The sequence below is a fragment of the Strix aluco genome, chromosome 17, assembly GCF_031877795.1.
Source record: "Strix aluco isolate bStrAlu1 chromosome 17, bStrAlu1.hap1, whole genome shotgun sequence".
Classification (NCBI taxonomy): domain Eukaryota; kingdom Metazoa; phylum Chordata; class Aves; order Strigiformes; family Strigidae; genus Strix; species Strix aluco.
The window spans coordinates 1,007,264-1,023,582 of NC_133947.1; the positions used below are offsets into that span (position 1 = coordinate 1,007,264).

Below are 16,319 nucleotides of genomic sequence, written 5' to 3' on the forward strand. Positions count from 1 at the left end.
TCGGCGCGTGGGAAAATGTCCGTGGTGGTGAGGTCCCAGTGCCGGAGGGAGCTGCTTCCTCGGGCTGGGCAGCGGAGCCGGGGGGAGACGGCACCGGGGGGCACCTTTCATGGCGAGGGAGGGGGAGCCGGCTGCACAGCGCTGCCTTGTCCGGCCGAGCTTGCCCGCGGACGCGCATTGTGTCCAGCCGTGCCAGATGTCTGGCTCGTCAAGGGCTCTGGTCGAAGGCAGGGACCTGGGGAGGGAGCATGGAGGGTGGACACTTTGTCTGGGTCATAACAAGGTTTGCATTAACGAAGGAAGGCAGGAAATAGAGCTCCTTAACTGGACACTGGCCAGCCCCACCACTCTGCGGCCCCCAGTGACATTTCTTTTCTCTTTCTCAGGCATCTCGGAGGCAATCAGCCGGGCAGGACCTGGAGAAAACAGGCTTCGTGCTCCGGCCCTGTGAGTGGTGCAGGGCCGGGGCCTCTCCTGCCGCTCACTGCCCGGTCATGGGTGCGGGACCCCCGGGGCGCCGGTCACTTGCGTCTAATGAACGCGTCACTGCCGCCCAGCCCTGGCCCCCCGCGGGGCCCCTGTTCCCACTCGGTCTCTCTAATTTGTATTAAGTATCCCTTCCTCGCAGGCTTTCCTCCTCCCCTTCTTCCCCCTTCTCTTCTCTTTTGTGAGTGAATAATTTATGGCACTTTTCATCTTGCTGGCCGCTGTTCCATCGGGCGGCGGTGGGATGCTCCGCGCCCTCCTGGCAGCCGCTCCCAGGCTGGGCACCCGGCTGCAGCCTGCGCTGGTGCCCCGGCGGGGGGGAGGCCGGGCAGTGCCCTCCCGGCAGCGATGGGGAGTCCTGGGTGGCAGCAGCAGCCTCTGCCATCACCCCGCCGTGGGCAGCCCGAGCAGGCAGGGCTGCGGCTGCCGGCTCCGTGGCGGTCCACGGGGGACCGAGGGCCACTGGTGGGACGTGGTGGTGGCCGCAGTGCCCAGGGCCACGGAGGCGGGTGGGCACAGGCCGAGGGAACGCCGTGCCGGTACTGGCCAGGGGGCCTGCTGCAGCGGGGCGAGGGCAGGGCCGGGCAGCCCCCGGCCTGCTGTGCGGTGCGGGGCTGCGGTGAGGTTTCCGTGGGCCGCTGGCTCTTACATAAGCTCATTGTTTTCTGAGTCAAAAGAGGTTTTGTCTCCGCTCTGGAGATGTGACAGGAGGAGGAACAATTTGCCCCATTCATCTTTAACTCTGCCTTTGGAGAGCGGTGCGGTGGCCTTCGCCGACAGAGACGTTAAACCCAACCACTTCCCCGCCGTAAAAGCTCCCAGGGAGCAGGTGTTGGAAATCACCCCTTCCCCTCCTGATCTCCGCAAATCCAGCACCACAGAAATCAAGGATAATCCAGCAGCCTCTTCAAAATGAAAACGCTGAGCCCTGATTAATTCATTTAATAAGTGACTGATCCCCTCCTCCCCCAGCCCCGCAGCCCAAGAAGCCATTTTGCCTCTCGCTCTCCCAGGCTGGGCACCGCGGGGGAGATGCCGAGGCCGCGGCAGAGGCACGAGGTGGTTTCCCCGTGGCCTCCTTGCCAGGCTTGTCACTCGCCCGGCCGCAGCCTGGCCCCCGCAGCGGGGCCGAGGAGGGCAGCGCTCCGGGGGCCTCGGGGCTGGGCAGCCTCTGCTGAGCTCAGCGTCCCCCGTGCAGCACCGGGGTCTCCTCCACCCCCAGCCCATGGAGCCCCGACTCAAGGGGATTAAACCGGAGAATGAAATATTCCGTTTTCCAACCGAAAGATCAAACCGGTTAGAAGTGACATTGTTTTTACAGTTCCATCTGCTTCAATTAGGGCGCGGGGGTGGAGCAGGGGGGCTCCCAATTATCCTCATTAGAGGGGCTCCTTGTGCAGCCAAGCTCCAGCCGCGGGCAGGGAGCTCACCAGGCTCGTGCTGGTTGATAATGAATATATTCATGGCTGCACAGCCTGGCCTTGCTCGCCTGCTGCTGCCGGAGCCCTGCTCCTTACACGTGTTCTGGGAGCCTGCAGAAAACCTCTCCGAGCTCAGAAGTTTGGGGGGGGTTTTACCAAAACGGTGATTCTCTGGGAGTGCAGCCAACACGGCCCTGCCGTTGGCAGAGTAGGAGCCTAAACCTGGTCCCGGCACCCACAGGAGGGCTCCTGCTCCCTCTTGCCCAGGTCCTGCTTGGCTGCGGGGTGCCCCAGCCACAGCTCGGGGTTGGAGATGCCCCAGGGAAGCTGCCTGAGGGGTGGCACCATCCCTGTCCCCGTCCCTGGCACCGGCACGGCCCCTCCGTGCCCACCAGGACCTCGCGGCGCTCCCTCCCGAGCCCACCTGCGTTTTTAAGCTGGCTGAGGCCATTCCCGTTCAGACCCAAGGACCTCGGCGACCTGAATTTGTGGCTGTTTCTCTGCTCACAAGACTGAGATTAATCCACCACTTTATATGCAGAGCTTCTGGGAGAGCATAACCTGTAAAAATAAGAAAATTATCTGTAGCTAGTGGGTTTACAGACCTCGTTATTTACTTACGTTCATCCTTGGTGTAAACTAAATTGTTCTTTTAGTAGGTGCTGGTCCCTTACGTTAGATTCCCATTTCATTTTCTTATGCCACCTGGACAGGTTCCTGGGGGCATCTTCCTCTTTGTTTTCAGTAGGTTTTGGCTGTAGCAAACCCAAGGTTCATAATTGCAGCAGAGTCAGGTAGAAACCTAATTTGCAGCTGCTTGGTGCGTTTTGTGCAACACAAAAGAAAACCCAAGACATTGAGAAGTCGCATGGGGAGGGTCCAGACCTCACCCCCGGGATCCTGCCCGGTGTGAGCAGCGGGTGTGGGACTGGCACTGCTGGTGGGGATGGGAGCTGCAGGGACTGGGCACGGAGCTGGGCACGGAGCTGGGGGCCGCAGGGAGGCTGGAGGTGGATGGGCGAGGGCAGAGTGGGGTGCCCAGGGTGGAGTGGGGGTGCTCAGGGGAGGTTGGGGATGCTCAGAGCAGGTTGGAAGGTGCCCAGGGCAGGTTGGGGATGTTTGGGGCAGATTAGGGGTGTCCAGGGCATGTTGGGGATGTCCGAGGCAGGTTGGGATGCTCAGGGCACCTGCAGAGTCTTCTCCCAGGTGACGCCTCTCGTGCTGCCCTTTGCCTGGTGGGGGTTTCATGGCGTGGAGGGCCCCCAGCCCCTGCTCTGTGCAGGCAGCTGTGCCGGGGACCGCTTGCCACCCAAGTTGCCAGCAGGAAAGTTCCTGCTGTTGGCCTGTGGCCCGGGTGCCCACTGGCCCTGCAGCACGCCACTGTTGCTGCGACTGTGCCCGGGCTGACGGTGGGGCCTGGCGTGCGGCTCGTGCCTCCGCGCACGGGAATAATTCTCCTTAATCCTTCCGAGAGGCATCGCTGGATGAGGCTGGAGCCTCCCTCTGGGAGCCCCGTCTCGCCTGGCGCGGAGAGCAGAGCAGGGGGAGGGAGGGACTGCCGCCATCCCGAGGCCTCCCTCCATGCCCCAGCCACCTGCCCAGGGCCGCGGCCGAGCCAGCGTCACTCCTGCGCCTGCACCGAGCTCTGAGGAGCCGTGCTGGAGAGCAAAACCCGTGGGGGACCCGAGAGCACCAGCCCCCGGTTCCCTGGGACGGGGTGTGTGGGGGCAGGAGGCGGCAGTGCCCCCCAGCATCATGGCAGTGCTGCATCCAGGCTGCAGAGCCCCAACGCCATGGTGTGGGGACAGGAGACCAGAGCCAGGCCTGGGGGGCAGCTCGGAGGGTGCCCCAGGGCAGTGCTGCCTGCCGAGCCCCCCCTCCGGAGCCCCGCTCTCCCCAGCACTCCTCCGGCCCAAGGGCTTCTGCCTGGAGCCAGCCCCATGCTGGAGGGTGACACCGGCCACCGTCCTGGGCCACCGTCCTGGAGCACCCGGCACATAAACACCACCCCGGGGATTAGGTCAGCTCTGGTCATTGCTCAGACAAATAAGTGGATCAGCGCAAGGGAAAGGAGGGGGAGGAAGCTCTGCTGAGTGGGGAGCTCGGGTGGGGACCTTGTAATTTAGGGGCTTGCGGGGCCAGGAGCAGCTTCGTGAGGCCGGTCAGCGAGTGCTGGCGCCCATGGCGGGGTGGCTGGGGACATGTGGCGGCAGCCCTGGCTGGCCCCATGGTCGCTCTGGATGCCCAAGTGTCCTCAAGTCTGTTTATTTTAAGGGATACAAAGTCCTGGGCTGCTGCGGGGTCACGGGAGTGCTCGCTGAGCCTCTCATTAAAGTTTCCCGTGGGTGCTGGTGGCAAGAGGAGGAGGAGGAGGAGGGTGCGTGGCAGCAGCCAGGCACCGTCCCACCACCCTGCGCCCGCACACCTTTGGACCTGGCACCTGGGAGCCGTCGGCACGGTGCCGGGGCCACCCCGCAGCCCGACCCCATTGTCCTGCGTCGGCGCGGGCCGAGCGCGGGGACCGCCATCTGCTCCTCGCTGCCGGCAGCTTCTTTGTTCGCCGCCCGGCGCACGCTCGCTCAGGAAGCGGCTCCCCACGTGCTTCGCCCTTTCCCTCTCGTGGAGGCACCTAATGAAATAAAGGATTTACTGCAGCGAGGGGGAGGGAAGGGGAAATGGGCTGAGCAGTTTGAAAATGTCATGCCTGGCCCCCGGGGCTGGGCTCTTCGGCCAGGGGCAGGCAGGGCTGGGCGCAGGCAGCGCTGGGCACGGGCAGGGCCGGGCTCTCTGCCGCGGCCAGGCGGTTCTTGGGAGGGCGGCGTGGTGGGAGCGGGGTGGGGGGACAGGGCCAGGACCTGGGGGTGTGAATGTAACCGAGACCGAGCTGGAGCCGGGTGTGCGTGGCACTGCCGTGGCTGGACCTACGGTGGAAATGGGGTGGAAACGGGGCAGAAGGAGTGTCCACGTCGGGTGTCAGAGGTCACCTGGGCTTTGAGTGGGACGGGAGGGACATCCCTGCAGCCCCTGCGCCCTCGCCGCGGCAGCGTGCTGCGGAGCCGTGCCCGCTGCAGACACAGCTCCTACTGCGGCTTCCCAGCGGCACGACCTCGGGGTGTTTCCGCCCAAGTGCTCCTGTCCTCGTGTGCCGTCCCCACGCCCCAGGACTCGGCACATCCCCGAGCCGCCGGCGCTGGAGCTCGTCCCCTCCCACCGCACCCAGCCCCAAACTGGGCTGGGAGGACCTCGCCAGGAGGCGAGGGACCCGGCGGGGAGAGGCAGTGCCCCTTTCTCCTCCCTGCAATGCAAACAGAGACCGAAAAGGACCAAATTCCAAAGTTCTTATTCAAGCCCAGGCGCTGTGGCCCGGGGCGGAGGCATCAGGGACCGTCCCCTCCCAGAGGGACGGGTGTCCGGGGCGCGGGGCACGGCGGCGTCCGGAGCAGAGCTGTGTGACAATGGCCCTGCCACGGCGGGCACCCGCGGCTGTACTGCCAGCGGTCGTGTCCCGGGGCCCGCAGTGCTGCTGTGCCGGCCTGGCTCCCAGAGGCACCTATGGCACCTCACCCGCCCGGTGAGCCCAGAGCAGCCCCGGGGGCTCTCACGGCAGCGGCAGAACCGCCGGCGGTGCCGCGGGCAGGCTGGGGGGCAGCTGGCACAGTGGCAGGCACCACGGGGGTGACCACGCGTCCTTCTTCCTTGCAGATGACTCCTCGTCAGAGAGCTGCAGCGGGAATGGCTCCTCCACCCTGAACCCCTCCACCTCCAGCAGCACGCAGGGCGACAGCGCCTTCCCCGAGATGAACGGCAATGGCACCGCGGCCCCCATGGACTTCACCGCCTCCGCCGACGACCAGCCCATCAACCTCTGTGACAAGCTGGCGCCTGCCCATGTCACCCCTTCCTACCAGTCGGACAGTTGCAGCGCCGACGGGCTGCGCAGCAGGGTCAAGTACGCTGTGAAGACCACGGCAGAGGTACGGCCCAGGCTGACGGCACTGCCGGTACCAGGCACAGGGCACGGCACAGTGGGGGCAACCCCATGTGAAGCAGCCGAGGCCAGGAAGGGACACGGCTCCTGTCCCTGCACCAGGAAATCTTGGAGCAGGGGCAGCAGGGCCGGGAGCCTTTCCCTGGTAGGGAGGGACAGACGGACGAGCTGCTGCGCTCCGGCCTCGGGGCTGCGGCTGCTGGCCAGAGGTTGGCCCAAGCACCGAGTCAGCGGTGGGCAGAGGGAGGGGTGGTCTGGGAGAGCCGGGGGTATCCTGCACCAGAGCTCGCCTCATCCCCAACCGCCGTACACGGGGCAGCCCGACTCCGCTGGGTCTGGGGGCTGTTTCCTGCAGGGTCTGGTGGAGCCACGGCTCCCACGGGCCGAAGCCATGTTGCCTGCACTTGTGGCCGTCACAGGCTCCCTGAGGCCACCACATCTCCCCCTTGCCCCCAGCAGGCAGGAGCTCAGGGGAGCCCGGCAGCGGGTTCACCTCCCCGGGTTGCACGGGGGCATCAGGACGGGGGCCAGAAGCAGGGAGCTGAGGAAAAAGGGCTCCTTCCTCATGACCCTGGGCAGGGGCAGGCAGGCGAGGGCTGCTCGTGGTAACCCCTGTCTCCTCTCAGTCCCCTCCATACAGCTCCGGCAGCTACGACTCCATCAAGACAGAGGTCAGCGGCTGCCCTGAGGACCTGACCGTCGGCAGGGCCCCCACGGCCGACGAGGATGATGATGACCACGACGACCACGAAGACAACGATAAGATAAATGACTCAGAGGGGATGGACCCGGAGAGGCTAAAAGCCTTCAATGTAAGGAGGGCTCCGCAGGGAGGCTGAGCCCACCCACCTCCCGTCTCAGCATTCCCACCATCTCTCTTCTCCTTTGCAGATGTTCGTACGCCTTTTTGTGGATGAGAACCTGGACCGGATGGTTCCCATCTCCAAGCAGCCCAAGGAGAAGATCCAGGCCATCATCGAGTCCTGCAGCCGGCAGTTCCCCGAGTTCCAGGAGCGGGCGCGCAAGCGCATCCGCACCTACCTCAAGTCCTGCCGCCGCATGAAGAAGAACGGGATGGAGATGGTGAGCGGCCGCCCCGCTGCCCCGCCACTCGCCACCACTCCTGGGGACCCCCCTGAGAGTCTCTTCTCTGCTTCTGTCCCTGCAGACCAGGCCCACGCCGCCACACCTGACCTCGGCCATGGCAGAGAACATCCTGGCCGCCGCCTGCGAGAGCGAAACGCGGAAAGCGGCCAAGAGGATGCGGCTGGAGATCTACCAGACCTCCCAGGTACGGCGCTCGCGGCCGGGCGAGGGACGGGGTGTCCTGCGGCGGGGCGGGAAAGAGGATAGACGGTTCTGAGCAATTTGGTGAAGCATTTTTAAAAGTCTTCCTACAAGTCAGAGGGCTGCAGAACAGGCCCCCGTGGTGTGTCCTGAGACTCAGGCCGGGGGGGATGGGGATGCTGGTTTGGGCTGGCCACGCTGCAGCCGCGGGAGACAAGGCGGAGCACGGCTGGGCTCCTCGATGGAGTAAGTCCGTGTTTCCCCTGTGCAGGACGAACCGATCGCTCTAGACAAGCAGCACTCCAGAGACTCCACAGCCATCACCCACTCCTCCTACTCACTGCCAGCTTCATCTTACTCCCAAGACCCGGTCTACATCAATGGAAGCCTGAACTACAGCTACCGTGGCTACGGGTCCCTGGGGGGCAGCCTGCAGCCACCCGCCTCGCTCCAGACGGGCAACCACAGTAACGGTAAGTGGCCGCACGCTGCACCGGGGCCACGGGGAGCCCACGCAGCCGTCACCGTGCCCGGGCAGGGCGTCACGAGCTCCCCTGATGCCAACGGAGGGCTCTGCCTGGCTGCTGAGCTCGCCTCGTCAGCGGGCGGTTAATTGTTGAACTGAACTTGGAAGGACAGTCTAGGTGGCACTGGTGGAGGGAAGGAGTGTCACTTAAAAAAAAAGAGAATCTGTACAAGCTATTAATTATTAACAGGAGCGGACGCCTATCGCTGCCCTGATCTCATTGCTGGTATGAGCTGTTCCCTTCCCAGCCTGCGCCAGCTGCTCTTGGAGACAGGGACGGGGTCGGGGCTGGGGAAGTTTGGGGGCTCTGCGGCAGCGCCCAGGGCACAGCCAGCTCCTGCCACAGCTCGGGAGGGCGGTGAGGGGCTGGGGGCTGCGGGGGAAAAGCAGCCGGGAGAACAGGGCTGAGGGTGCAGGGCGGGAAGGCAGAAGGAGAGAGCAGGCAGGGCTCGAGGGGCCAGAGTGGAGTAGCCAGGGGCTGAGTTGGGCATGGGGGGAGGCCCCATGGTACCTGGTGACTCCCTGGCACCCGGGTGAGGGAGCTGGGGATGGGGCAAAGGGGCAGCAGGCCCCTGGCTTTGCCCTCCCGCAGTGGTAGCAGGAGAGTCTGGAGCCCACGCTGGTCCTCAGCCAGTGCTTTGGCAATCTCCAGGTTGCCTCGCTTGCCCCAGTGCTCTCTGGGCTCCTGCCCTGCCCCTGCCCACCCCGAGGGGAGTGAGGATTTGGAAGGATGTGATTTCCGGAGCCCTGAGAGATGCCTGTCTGGGATTAACTCTTATCATCCCTTCCTAATGCTTCTTAACCCTGAATAAAGATCCCACCCCGGCCTCCAGCTGCCGAGCCCTAATCCCGGCAGCCCCCGAGGTAGCTGTGGTTCCCCTCCAGAGCAGCACACACCCCAGGAGGAGCAGTCGGGCACACGGCAGCACTTTGCTTCTTTCTGATGGATTTTTAAACCTCTGCTGTGCAATTATCTCTTCCCCTTTGCCCAAGCTCTTGCTGGGTCTATCCGAGGTAGGCGCGTGCAGCCATGGCGCTGGCGAGGCGCTGGGCCTTCCCCTCCCTCGTGAGCAGGAAGCCGGCAGCGCTTTGCTGCCCGCAAGTGTCTTCTCCCTCCATCCCCCACCTAAGGCGGTTCTTGCTCAAACCCACATCCCCACTCCCAGCTCCTTCCCCTTGCTGAGCTGGGAAACAGGCTCTGTTTACTGCTGCCTTTTCTGCCCAGTGAAATTGCTTTCGCATGAGAGCCTCCTCCTCCTCCTCCTCCTCCTCCTCCTCCTCCTCCTGCTCCTCCTCCCCTTCGCAGCACTGATCAGCCTGGCATGGAGGTCCTCTGCGGTGCCGCTCCTCCCACAGCCTTTGCTGCCCCTGTGTTGCATTCCTCGGCCGTGTCGCTCCCCTCCCTGCCACCGCTCCCCGCCGGGACCCGCCTGCTCTCGGGGGGCTGCTCAACTCTCCCGTCCTGGTTTGCAGCACCCACTCCCTGCTCCGCCTTCCTGCGTGTCCCGCACCCACCTCGGGCCACCCGGCAGATCTCGGGCCTCCTGAAGCCTTTCCCCAGCGTCACCCACGGCTCCGGCAGCCACAGGGGATTAATTAGTTCAGTGTCTTCTCTTTCTCCTTACCCCCAGGCTGCAGCCTCGCCTGCCTCCTCTTTACTGCTACCACATCTCAGTACACAGCTTTCCTCCCCGTTTCTAGCTGAGTGTGTGGTTCTCACACCTTGTTTGGCTTCTCTTAGTCCAGCGCAAAGCTCAGTCCAGCTTCGCCCCCGCCTTTACCGGGCCGCATCACTCCAAGCTCCATACCAGCTTTCCTGCTGCAGTTTTTCACCCAAACGGGGCCGCACACACGTGGTTGTGGACGCGGAGCAGTGGCTGGCAGTGTTTCCTGGGTCTCGATAATTTCCTGACTTTTTGCAGGTTTAAGATCTGTAGCAACATGGGGGGTTGGGAGCTGGGGCGGCTGCGTGTCCTGTTCTGCAGAGGACAGACACCCGTAGGTGGCCAGAAGCTGATCGCATGCCATAGAGGTGAAGCAGAGACAGCCTTAGGAGAGAAAATTATCCCTGCCTGTCAGGCAGATCATAAATTTTGCAGGATTTCATTTCATTTACGGACTGAGCCACAGAAATGTGCAGCCTAGTGAGACCGTTTGCCCCCCTCCAGCGTTCTACCGCAGGCTGAGCACGAACCGGCGCTGGTGGCCAGGGCAGGGCAGGGCTGGCCACAGGTCCCGTGTGGTTCCCCAGCACTAAACCAGGGACACACACCCCGTGCAGAGGGAAAACCAGACCCTGGGAGATGATTTTGATGGGCCCAGTACCCTCGGGCACTGGTTTAGCTCCTGGCAGAGCGCAGCCCCAGGCTCTCCCTTCGCAGAGCGGCTGGGCCAGGCTGCGGGACGGGGTTTTTGTCACGTTGACCCTCAAATCTCTTTCCGTGTGGCTGTTGTAGAGGCAGCGACTTGCCTGCACTGGCTTTTTCCGTGGTCAGGGGCACCGCTCTTTGCAGGGACCTTCCTGCCGGCGCGGAGGTCCTGGACCAGTGGCTCCCGCTGGGGATTTCGCCGTGGCAGGGCGGCCCTGGGCAAGGCCGCTCTGCCTGAGCTTCCCTCTCGCTTTCCCTCGGCAGGTCCGACCGATCTCAGCATGAAGGGTGGGGCCTCCAGCACGGCCCCCTCCAACAGCACCAGCAGGGGAATGCAGGCTGCCCAGCTCAGCCCCACGGAGATCAGCGCAGTGCGGCAGCTGATCGCCGGCTACCGAGAGTCGGCGGCGTTTCTGCTTCGATCCGCAGACGAACTGGAAAACCTCATTTTACAGCAGAACTGACTCCCTGTGTCTGCATCGCTCCTCTGTTGAGAAGACAATTTATACCTGCTAGAACGAGGCTCCCAGCGGTGTCCTGCTCAGGACCACCATCGTCCTCCTGTGAAGTGGCGGGTACATGTAGTTTTAGAAGGTGGAATCCAAAAGACCTGTTTTCTTTTACACTCCAAGCACCTGGGACTTCAGGCACAAGGACACGTTTTTGAACCGTACCAACACCCGTGCGTCCGGCCGACCAGAAGCCAAACCTGCGGCTTGGAAGGATGTGGGACTTTCAAGGGCAGAAGGGAGCCTGGGGAGGTTTGGGGCTGCAGATGTATTTAGAATAACCTTTGTGGACCCAAATGTTAGATTCCCATCCCCAGATAATTTCCAAGTCTTAGGTGAGCTGAATCACATATTTATTGAGAAATGGACCCTCCTCTCCCCTTAGTAATTTATTTTTCTGAAAATGGATTCTTTTGAGTTTGTACAGATTGCCAGTTTTTTGTCTGTCTGATCAGAAGGAATTTATTCCTGTGAAATAACACATTCCATATCACTACACTACTAATTGCCAGGCAGCTCTGCCTGTTTCTCTGGGGAGCTCTTGTCCCGCAGGGAGCAAGTTTGCCATCCAGCCCTAGACTTCGAGGCTGCTCAGCCTCTGGTAAGAGTAGGTGGCAGCCGAACAGCGGAGCAAGCACGCGTCCTGCTTAGACCTTCGTGCTAAGCGGTCCTGTAGCAGCAGTGGGGTCTAAACCTCCCGCAGAGACTCGGCAAGCTCGGCAGACCTCCGGCTAGAAGGACGTCTCGCACTCATTTCAGTCATTGCAGATAAGAGAAGGAAGGAAGGAAATACCTGAGAAACACTGTCTTGCGGTCACCATCCGTACTCTACCTCACACTCCATTGTGGGCTTCTTCCAGGACTGGCCGAGCCGATGCTGGGGGCTGGCGAGCGTGGCGGCCGCGGGGGATCGCGCCCGGGAGCCTGGAGCCCACCCGGCAGATCCAGCGGATCTGCTGGGGTCCTGCTGCTGGGCGGCCGCTCACCCCCAGCCCGCGCCTGCTGGCTCCAGCACATCTGAAACCAGCCCCGGGGGTGGCACCAGGAGGAGAAACCGCTGAGGAGCCGCAGGGCCGTAATAAAAAAAAAAAAAACAGGCCAGTGTTGCCGGAAAAGCGAGCTCGGCACGGCGAGCCGCTGGCTGCGCCGCTGAAGATGGAGACGGGCAGCGTTCAGCAGCAGAACTGGCAGAGTCCCCTCCAGGGCCCAGGATCCTCCTCACAGTCCTGGAACAAGCCCACAATTCCCAAAGTGTGGAAAAACCGTAGTCCGATGACCATTCTGCCCCGTGACCACCCCCCCAACCCCCCCCCCCCCAATAATGCACTTCGTTTTGCTCAGTGCAATACCTACTACCAGTGCTGCTAAACCCAGGGACTGTGCTCAGGCACGGAGCTGCCGAGCCGCGCCAAGCAATGCAACGTGCTGCGGAGCCGCGGAGCGCGGCAGGGACCGGCCGCCGGGGACCCCCGCTCCTCCTCACGCCCCCCCACCACACACCAACTCCATAAGGGTAGACCCCTCTACGCTCCTTTTAAAGGTAGATGCTTTCTCTCTTTGGAACCAGCTGGTTTCTTCTTTTTGGGCCACTCTGAGCCGGTGGACGGAGGCTGCTGCTCCGGGGGGGGCTGACGCCGCGGGCACGGGCTCGAGCTGTTAGAGGAGGCAGCGGCTGGTCCCAGCCGGGAGCGGACCCGGGCAGTTTGACTCCGTCGCGTTTATACCCGACCATACTCCCCCCACACTGGAAGAGAAGCAAAACCTCTACCCTGCTCTTAGCACAGACAAAGCCACCGGCTCCTGAGGACAGGCTTGCCTGGCCCGGCAGCAGAAGGGATTAACCGTTGCATTGACTGTTTTCCCCAAACCTTAAACTTTCCATAGCATTTGGAGAAAAGGGACCCAACCCCTGGCCGTTGGGTGCCGGCGGGGTGTCCGTGCAGAGATGAGGTGGTGGCTCGTTAGACCCGAGCCGATGCTGGAACCGGGAGCATCGCGGCGCCTGGGCCGAGCGCCCCGACCCCCCCTGCCCGCAGCAGGCAGGAGAGTGGGGGGGGCCCAGCCCAGGACACCAGCCCCCCCAGGCCAGGGTTCAGACTCACGCTTTCCCCAGCACTTCACAAGCCTGCTTGGTTTGTCCACTGCATCCTCCCATACTTGGAATTTATGTAAATATTTATTTTTGTGTGAATACCATGAAGTAACAAACCTTTGGCAAAATATGTAACCGCAGCCATTTGTGAAAGTCTTAACGTTAAGGAAGGAGAGGCAGAGACAATCGCTGTCCCGGAATTCTCTCTCTGCGACATCCCACCCGAGTCGGTGCCTCCCTCCCCGTCAGAGGCCATCGAGAACATTTAGCCATAACTTTGCCATCCAGTTTACTGAAAAAGAGGTGACCCAGGGGCTTACGGACAGATCACCATCAGCTACAGTTCGTTTAGAGTTTTATTTATACAAGTTTTAGCTGTCGTTACCAGATCACCTTTGAACTTGTCTTAGCATGTATTGAAGTTTAGTAGCTCTTACACTTTGTTAAACTGCTGTAGAAGACAGATGAGGCTCGTGGTGGCACAGGAAGGTTCCCAACAGTCTCCCCTGGCCTAACAGCTGACGTTCATAACTTGCAGCCGAATGGTACAGACTCAGATTTCCAAAGCCCCGGTGACAGCCACATCTGCGACAAGTTATGAAACAAATGGGATTGACTATGAATTTCTGTCAGGGATCTTTTTTTTTTTATTTCCTTTTTTTTTTTTTTTTTTTTTTGGTGAGCCGCAGCTTTATAGTTTCTTTGGAGCGAGCTCCACAGACATCTCAGTGCTCTTCAGCTGATCCGTGCTCAGTTGCGGCTCTTCTGTGCTCCGGGACTGTTTCACAGCCACATCCCTGCGCTCTCACTAGGCAGGACGGGGTCAGGAATCGCTAGTCCGGGTTCTCAACGAGAAGGCATGAGCAGGAGCAGAATACACCGGCTTTGCAGATATTTCTGAGAGGTGGAAGGAGAATGCTGGGTTAGCAGATGGTCTGGATGTTCTTGGTTTTGTTTAAGAAAAGTTAATCACTGGTCGAGAAAATAGATTTTTTTTTTAATTTAATTTAATTTTATTTTAAACACAACCATCCTGCCCTGGATGTGCGGTTCCCATGACGGTGTTTCTACATGGGAGAGCGTTCCCGGGATTGCGAGCAGACATAACTTGTACCTCCCCGATCCAAAGGGCCACTTCCCTCCCACGAGTGGCCGTCGGATTTAGTACCAGTTCATGAAAAAAAAAAAAAAAATGCTGCTTTGAACTCAGAGGGTTAATATACTTTTGATTTGTAATTTTTTGTAAAACTTTTTACAAGGTAGCATAGTATTTCACCAGAATACCAACTACAATCCGTCCATGGTCTGATTTTTATATAATTTAGTGGTGCTTTAGAAACTTTTGTTTGGTTGTTTCGGAGCTGTACAGCTCAGTTCTTCGCCTGTATCTACCTAAGACCAATGTGAACCTTTGTATTTTTGCTCCTAATTTTGGACTCAGTGAAAGTGTACTGTTTACATGTACAGATCTCCCGGCCCCTGTCTGTTCTGCAAGACCTGCTGTTGAAGAGGAAGATGCACCTCACCCAGTTCGTCTGCTTAACGAAGCCACAGCTTCACTCACCCACTGACACACGCACCTGCCCTAAGGAAGACCCCACAAAATTGAAACGCCCTTTAAGCAATTTTGGGTTTTGCACAAGCTATTGTATTTTTTTTTTTTTCCCCAGTAGCCGATTTACGGATCGGCTGCAATTCAACCCGAGAGCTGCTCCGGAGGTCAGTTAACTGGGGCACCACAACTCAAACAGGCAGAGCCGCGCCGTGCTGCCGTTTCACCATCCTCCTCCTCCTCCTGCCCTCCCAGGCAGGGGGGCGGACGCTGCCGAGCTCAGTGTAGGGTTTGAACAACGCAGGAGAGCGCTCGGGCCAAGGGGGTTTGCGAGGAAGCGAGGGGGGAAGCGCCCGTCAGCGTGATGGGAGCCGTGGTGAACCGAAGCTGGTGAAACCGGCTTTTGGGGGGAGAGGGTGGGAGCGTGTTCCCTCGGGAGGCGGGGGGCTCCGAATCGAGGCAGAAGATGGCTCTTTGGGAGGGCGGCGCTTTCCCGGGGGCTCAGAGAGAAAGCATATGGCACTTAATCCAGCTTCTAAGGTGACACTTTATTGCTTAATCAATTGACTCATTTTGAAATGATATTTTTGCAGATAGGCACCTATGCAACTTAATGTGGCTCTTAAGCAGATGAGCACTTCCTCCTCAACGAGCTTGATAAGAGTTATTTGTGTTATATACTGTGGATTTTTCCAGTAAATGTGGCTTAATATTTTAATTCTTAGAATGTGTGTCTATTATATATGTGATGCAACTTAATTCTGTTCTGTTTGTGGAATGATTAGCACAGGCCAACTCCCTGTTCCCCTCACTTAACAAAGACCAATGAGCTGTTAATCAAGCTGTTATCTCCATGGTATTACTTGCTAAATGCACTGATTTCATAAGTATGTGGAATCCTTTTTTTTTTTCTTTTGAATCTGTATATCATATATAAGACTGAATCTACTTAATAAACACTGTATAACAAGAAGGGCTTTCTCCTCCACTGTCGAGCACCGCTGGGTGCTGCTGGCACCGGGCGCTCTCCAGCCGCTGCCCCTCGCCCCGCGCCAGCCCGTGTGTGCTCCCCGGCCTACGCGCTGTGCGAGAGGTCGGCGCCATTGGTCACCAAAGCGGGATCTAAATTTAGGTGTTCAAAGAAAAAAAATACGTCTTTCAAAACTGTTGACATAAGCTGTGCTTTCCATTCCTTAACAGACAGCTGCGGGTACCATAGAGAGCAGCGTTAGCACTCACGAGTGGGGCTAGTCACAAATTTTATGCTTAACTTATATTTTGACAAAATTAATTTTGTGAAGTGTCTGTTTTTTGTGGAAAAAAAAAAAAAAGAATAATGGAGTTTTCATTGAAGTTTGTGGAAAGTTCTCCCTCTCCCTCATGGAAAATACTGATTTTTCGTTATCAGCTTTATTCACTAAGTATAATAAATCTTTGCATCCATAAAACGTTTATCTCAAAGCACTGTGTAGATAAAAATCTCCTGATTTGCATCAGTGCCTGGCTGACCCTCAGCAGGACCTGGGAGAGACGGGTCAGGTGGGTTTGCAGCTGCCTTTGGGCTTGCTGCAGTGGGCTGTGGGCAGGACCCTCCCCATGTTTGCTGCCGCAGCCGCGAGCGGTGGCCAAAAGGACCCACCTGAACGTTTGCGCCTGTAAAGAGTCTCCCGGGGCGGCACATCCCGACGGGACCTTCCGCAACCAGGAGTGCACGTGCGTGTGCACAGAGCTGCCGCGAGGGTTCTGCGGCACACGCGGGCAGAGCATCTCCCGTGCATCCACCACACCGCCGGGTTTAATAACATCAAGCCTCTGGTGAAGTTTTGCTCCCAGATTTCAGGCGGAGGAAGGGAGACGGCCACGTGCCGCGGGATCGGTCCCACCCGTGTGCGAACCGGCCCCCCGCAGCTCTGGCAGCACCCGCTGCGGTTCCGCAGCAATGCGGGCGCAGGGCTCTCGGCTGGCTGGGAACATCCCTCTGTCCATGGGCCGGGCCAAGGCACCGCAGAGCCCGACCCAAACAGCAGACGGTCTGTGAGAGAGAAAATCTGTTATTTATCAGATAAATATCACAGAGAAAAAAACCCAT

At 59.7% G+C, this 16,319-nt stretch overlaps 1 protein-coding gene across 5 annotated transcripts in view; it reads left to right on the forward strand.

Annotated features, from left to right (window-relative positions):
- NOL4L (nucleolar protein 4 like) overlaps positions 1-15,678 on the forward strand; it is a 64,091-nt gene extending 48,413 nt beyond the window's left edge. For 4 of the 5 annotated variants that reach the window (XM_074843172.1, XM_074843174.1, XM_074843175.1 and 1 more), the window contains 6 exons: positions 5,610-5,881; positions 6,522-6,707; positions 6,787-6,978; positions 7,064-7,186; positions 7,454-7,655; positions 10,342-15,678. In XM_074843172.1, the coding sequence (XP_074699273.1) occupies positions 5,610-5,881; positions 6,522-6,707; positions 6,787-6,978; positions 7,064-7,186; positions 7,454-7,655; positions 10,342-10,541 (1,175 nt within the window). In that variant the 3' untranslated portion in view covers positions 10,542-15,678. The remainder of the gene's footprint in view (positions 1-5,609; positions 5,882-6,521; positions 6,708-6,786; positions 6,979-7,063; positions 7,187-7,453; positions 7,656-10,341) is intronic. The other variant, XM_074843171.1, reaches the window with a different exon arrangement.
- Positions 15,679-16,319: the final 641 nt, after the last annotated feature.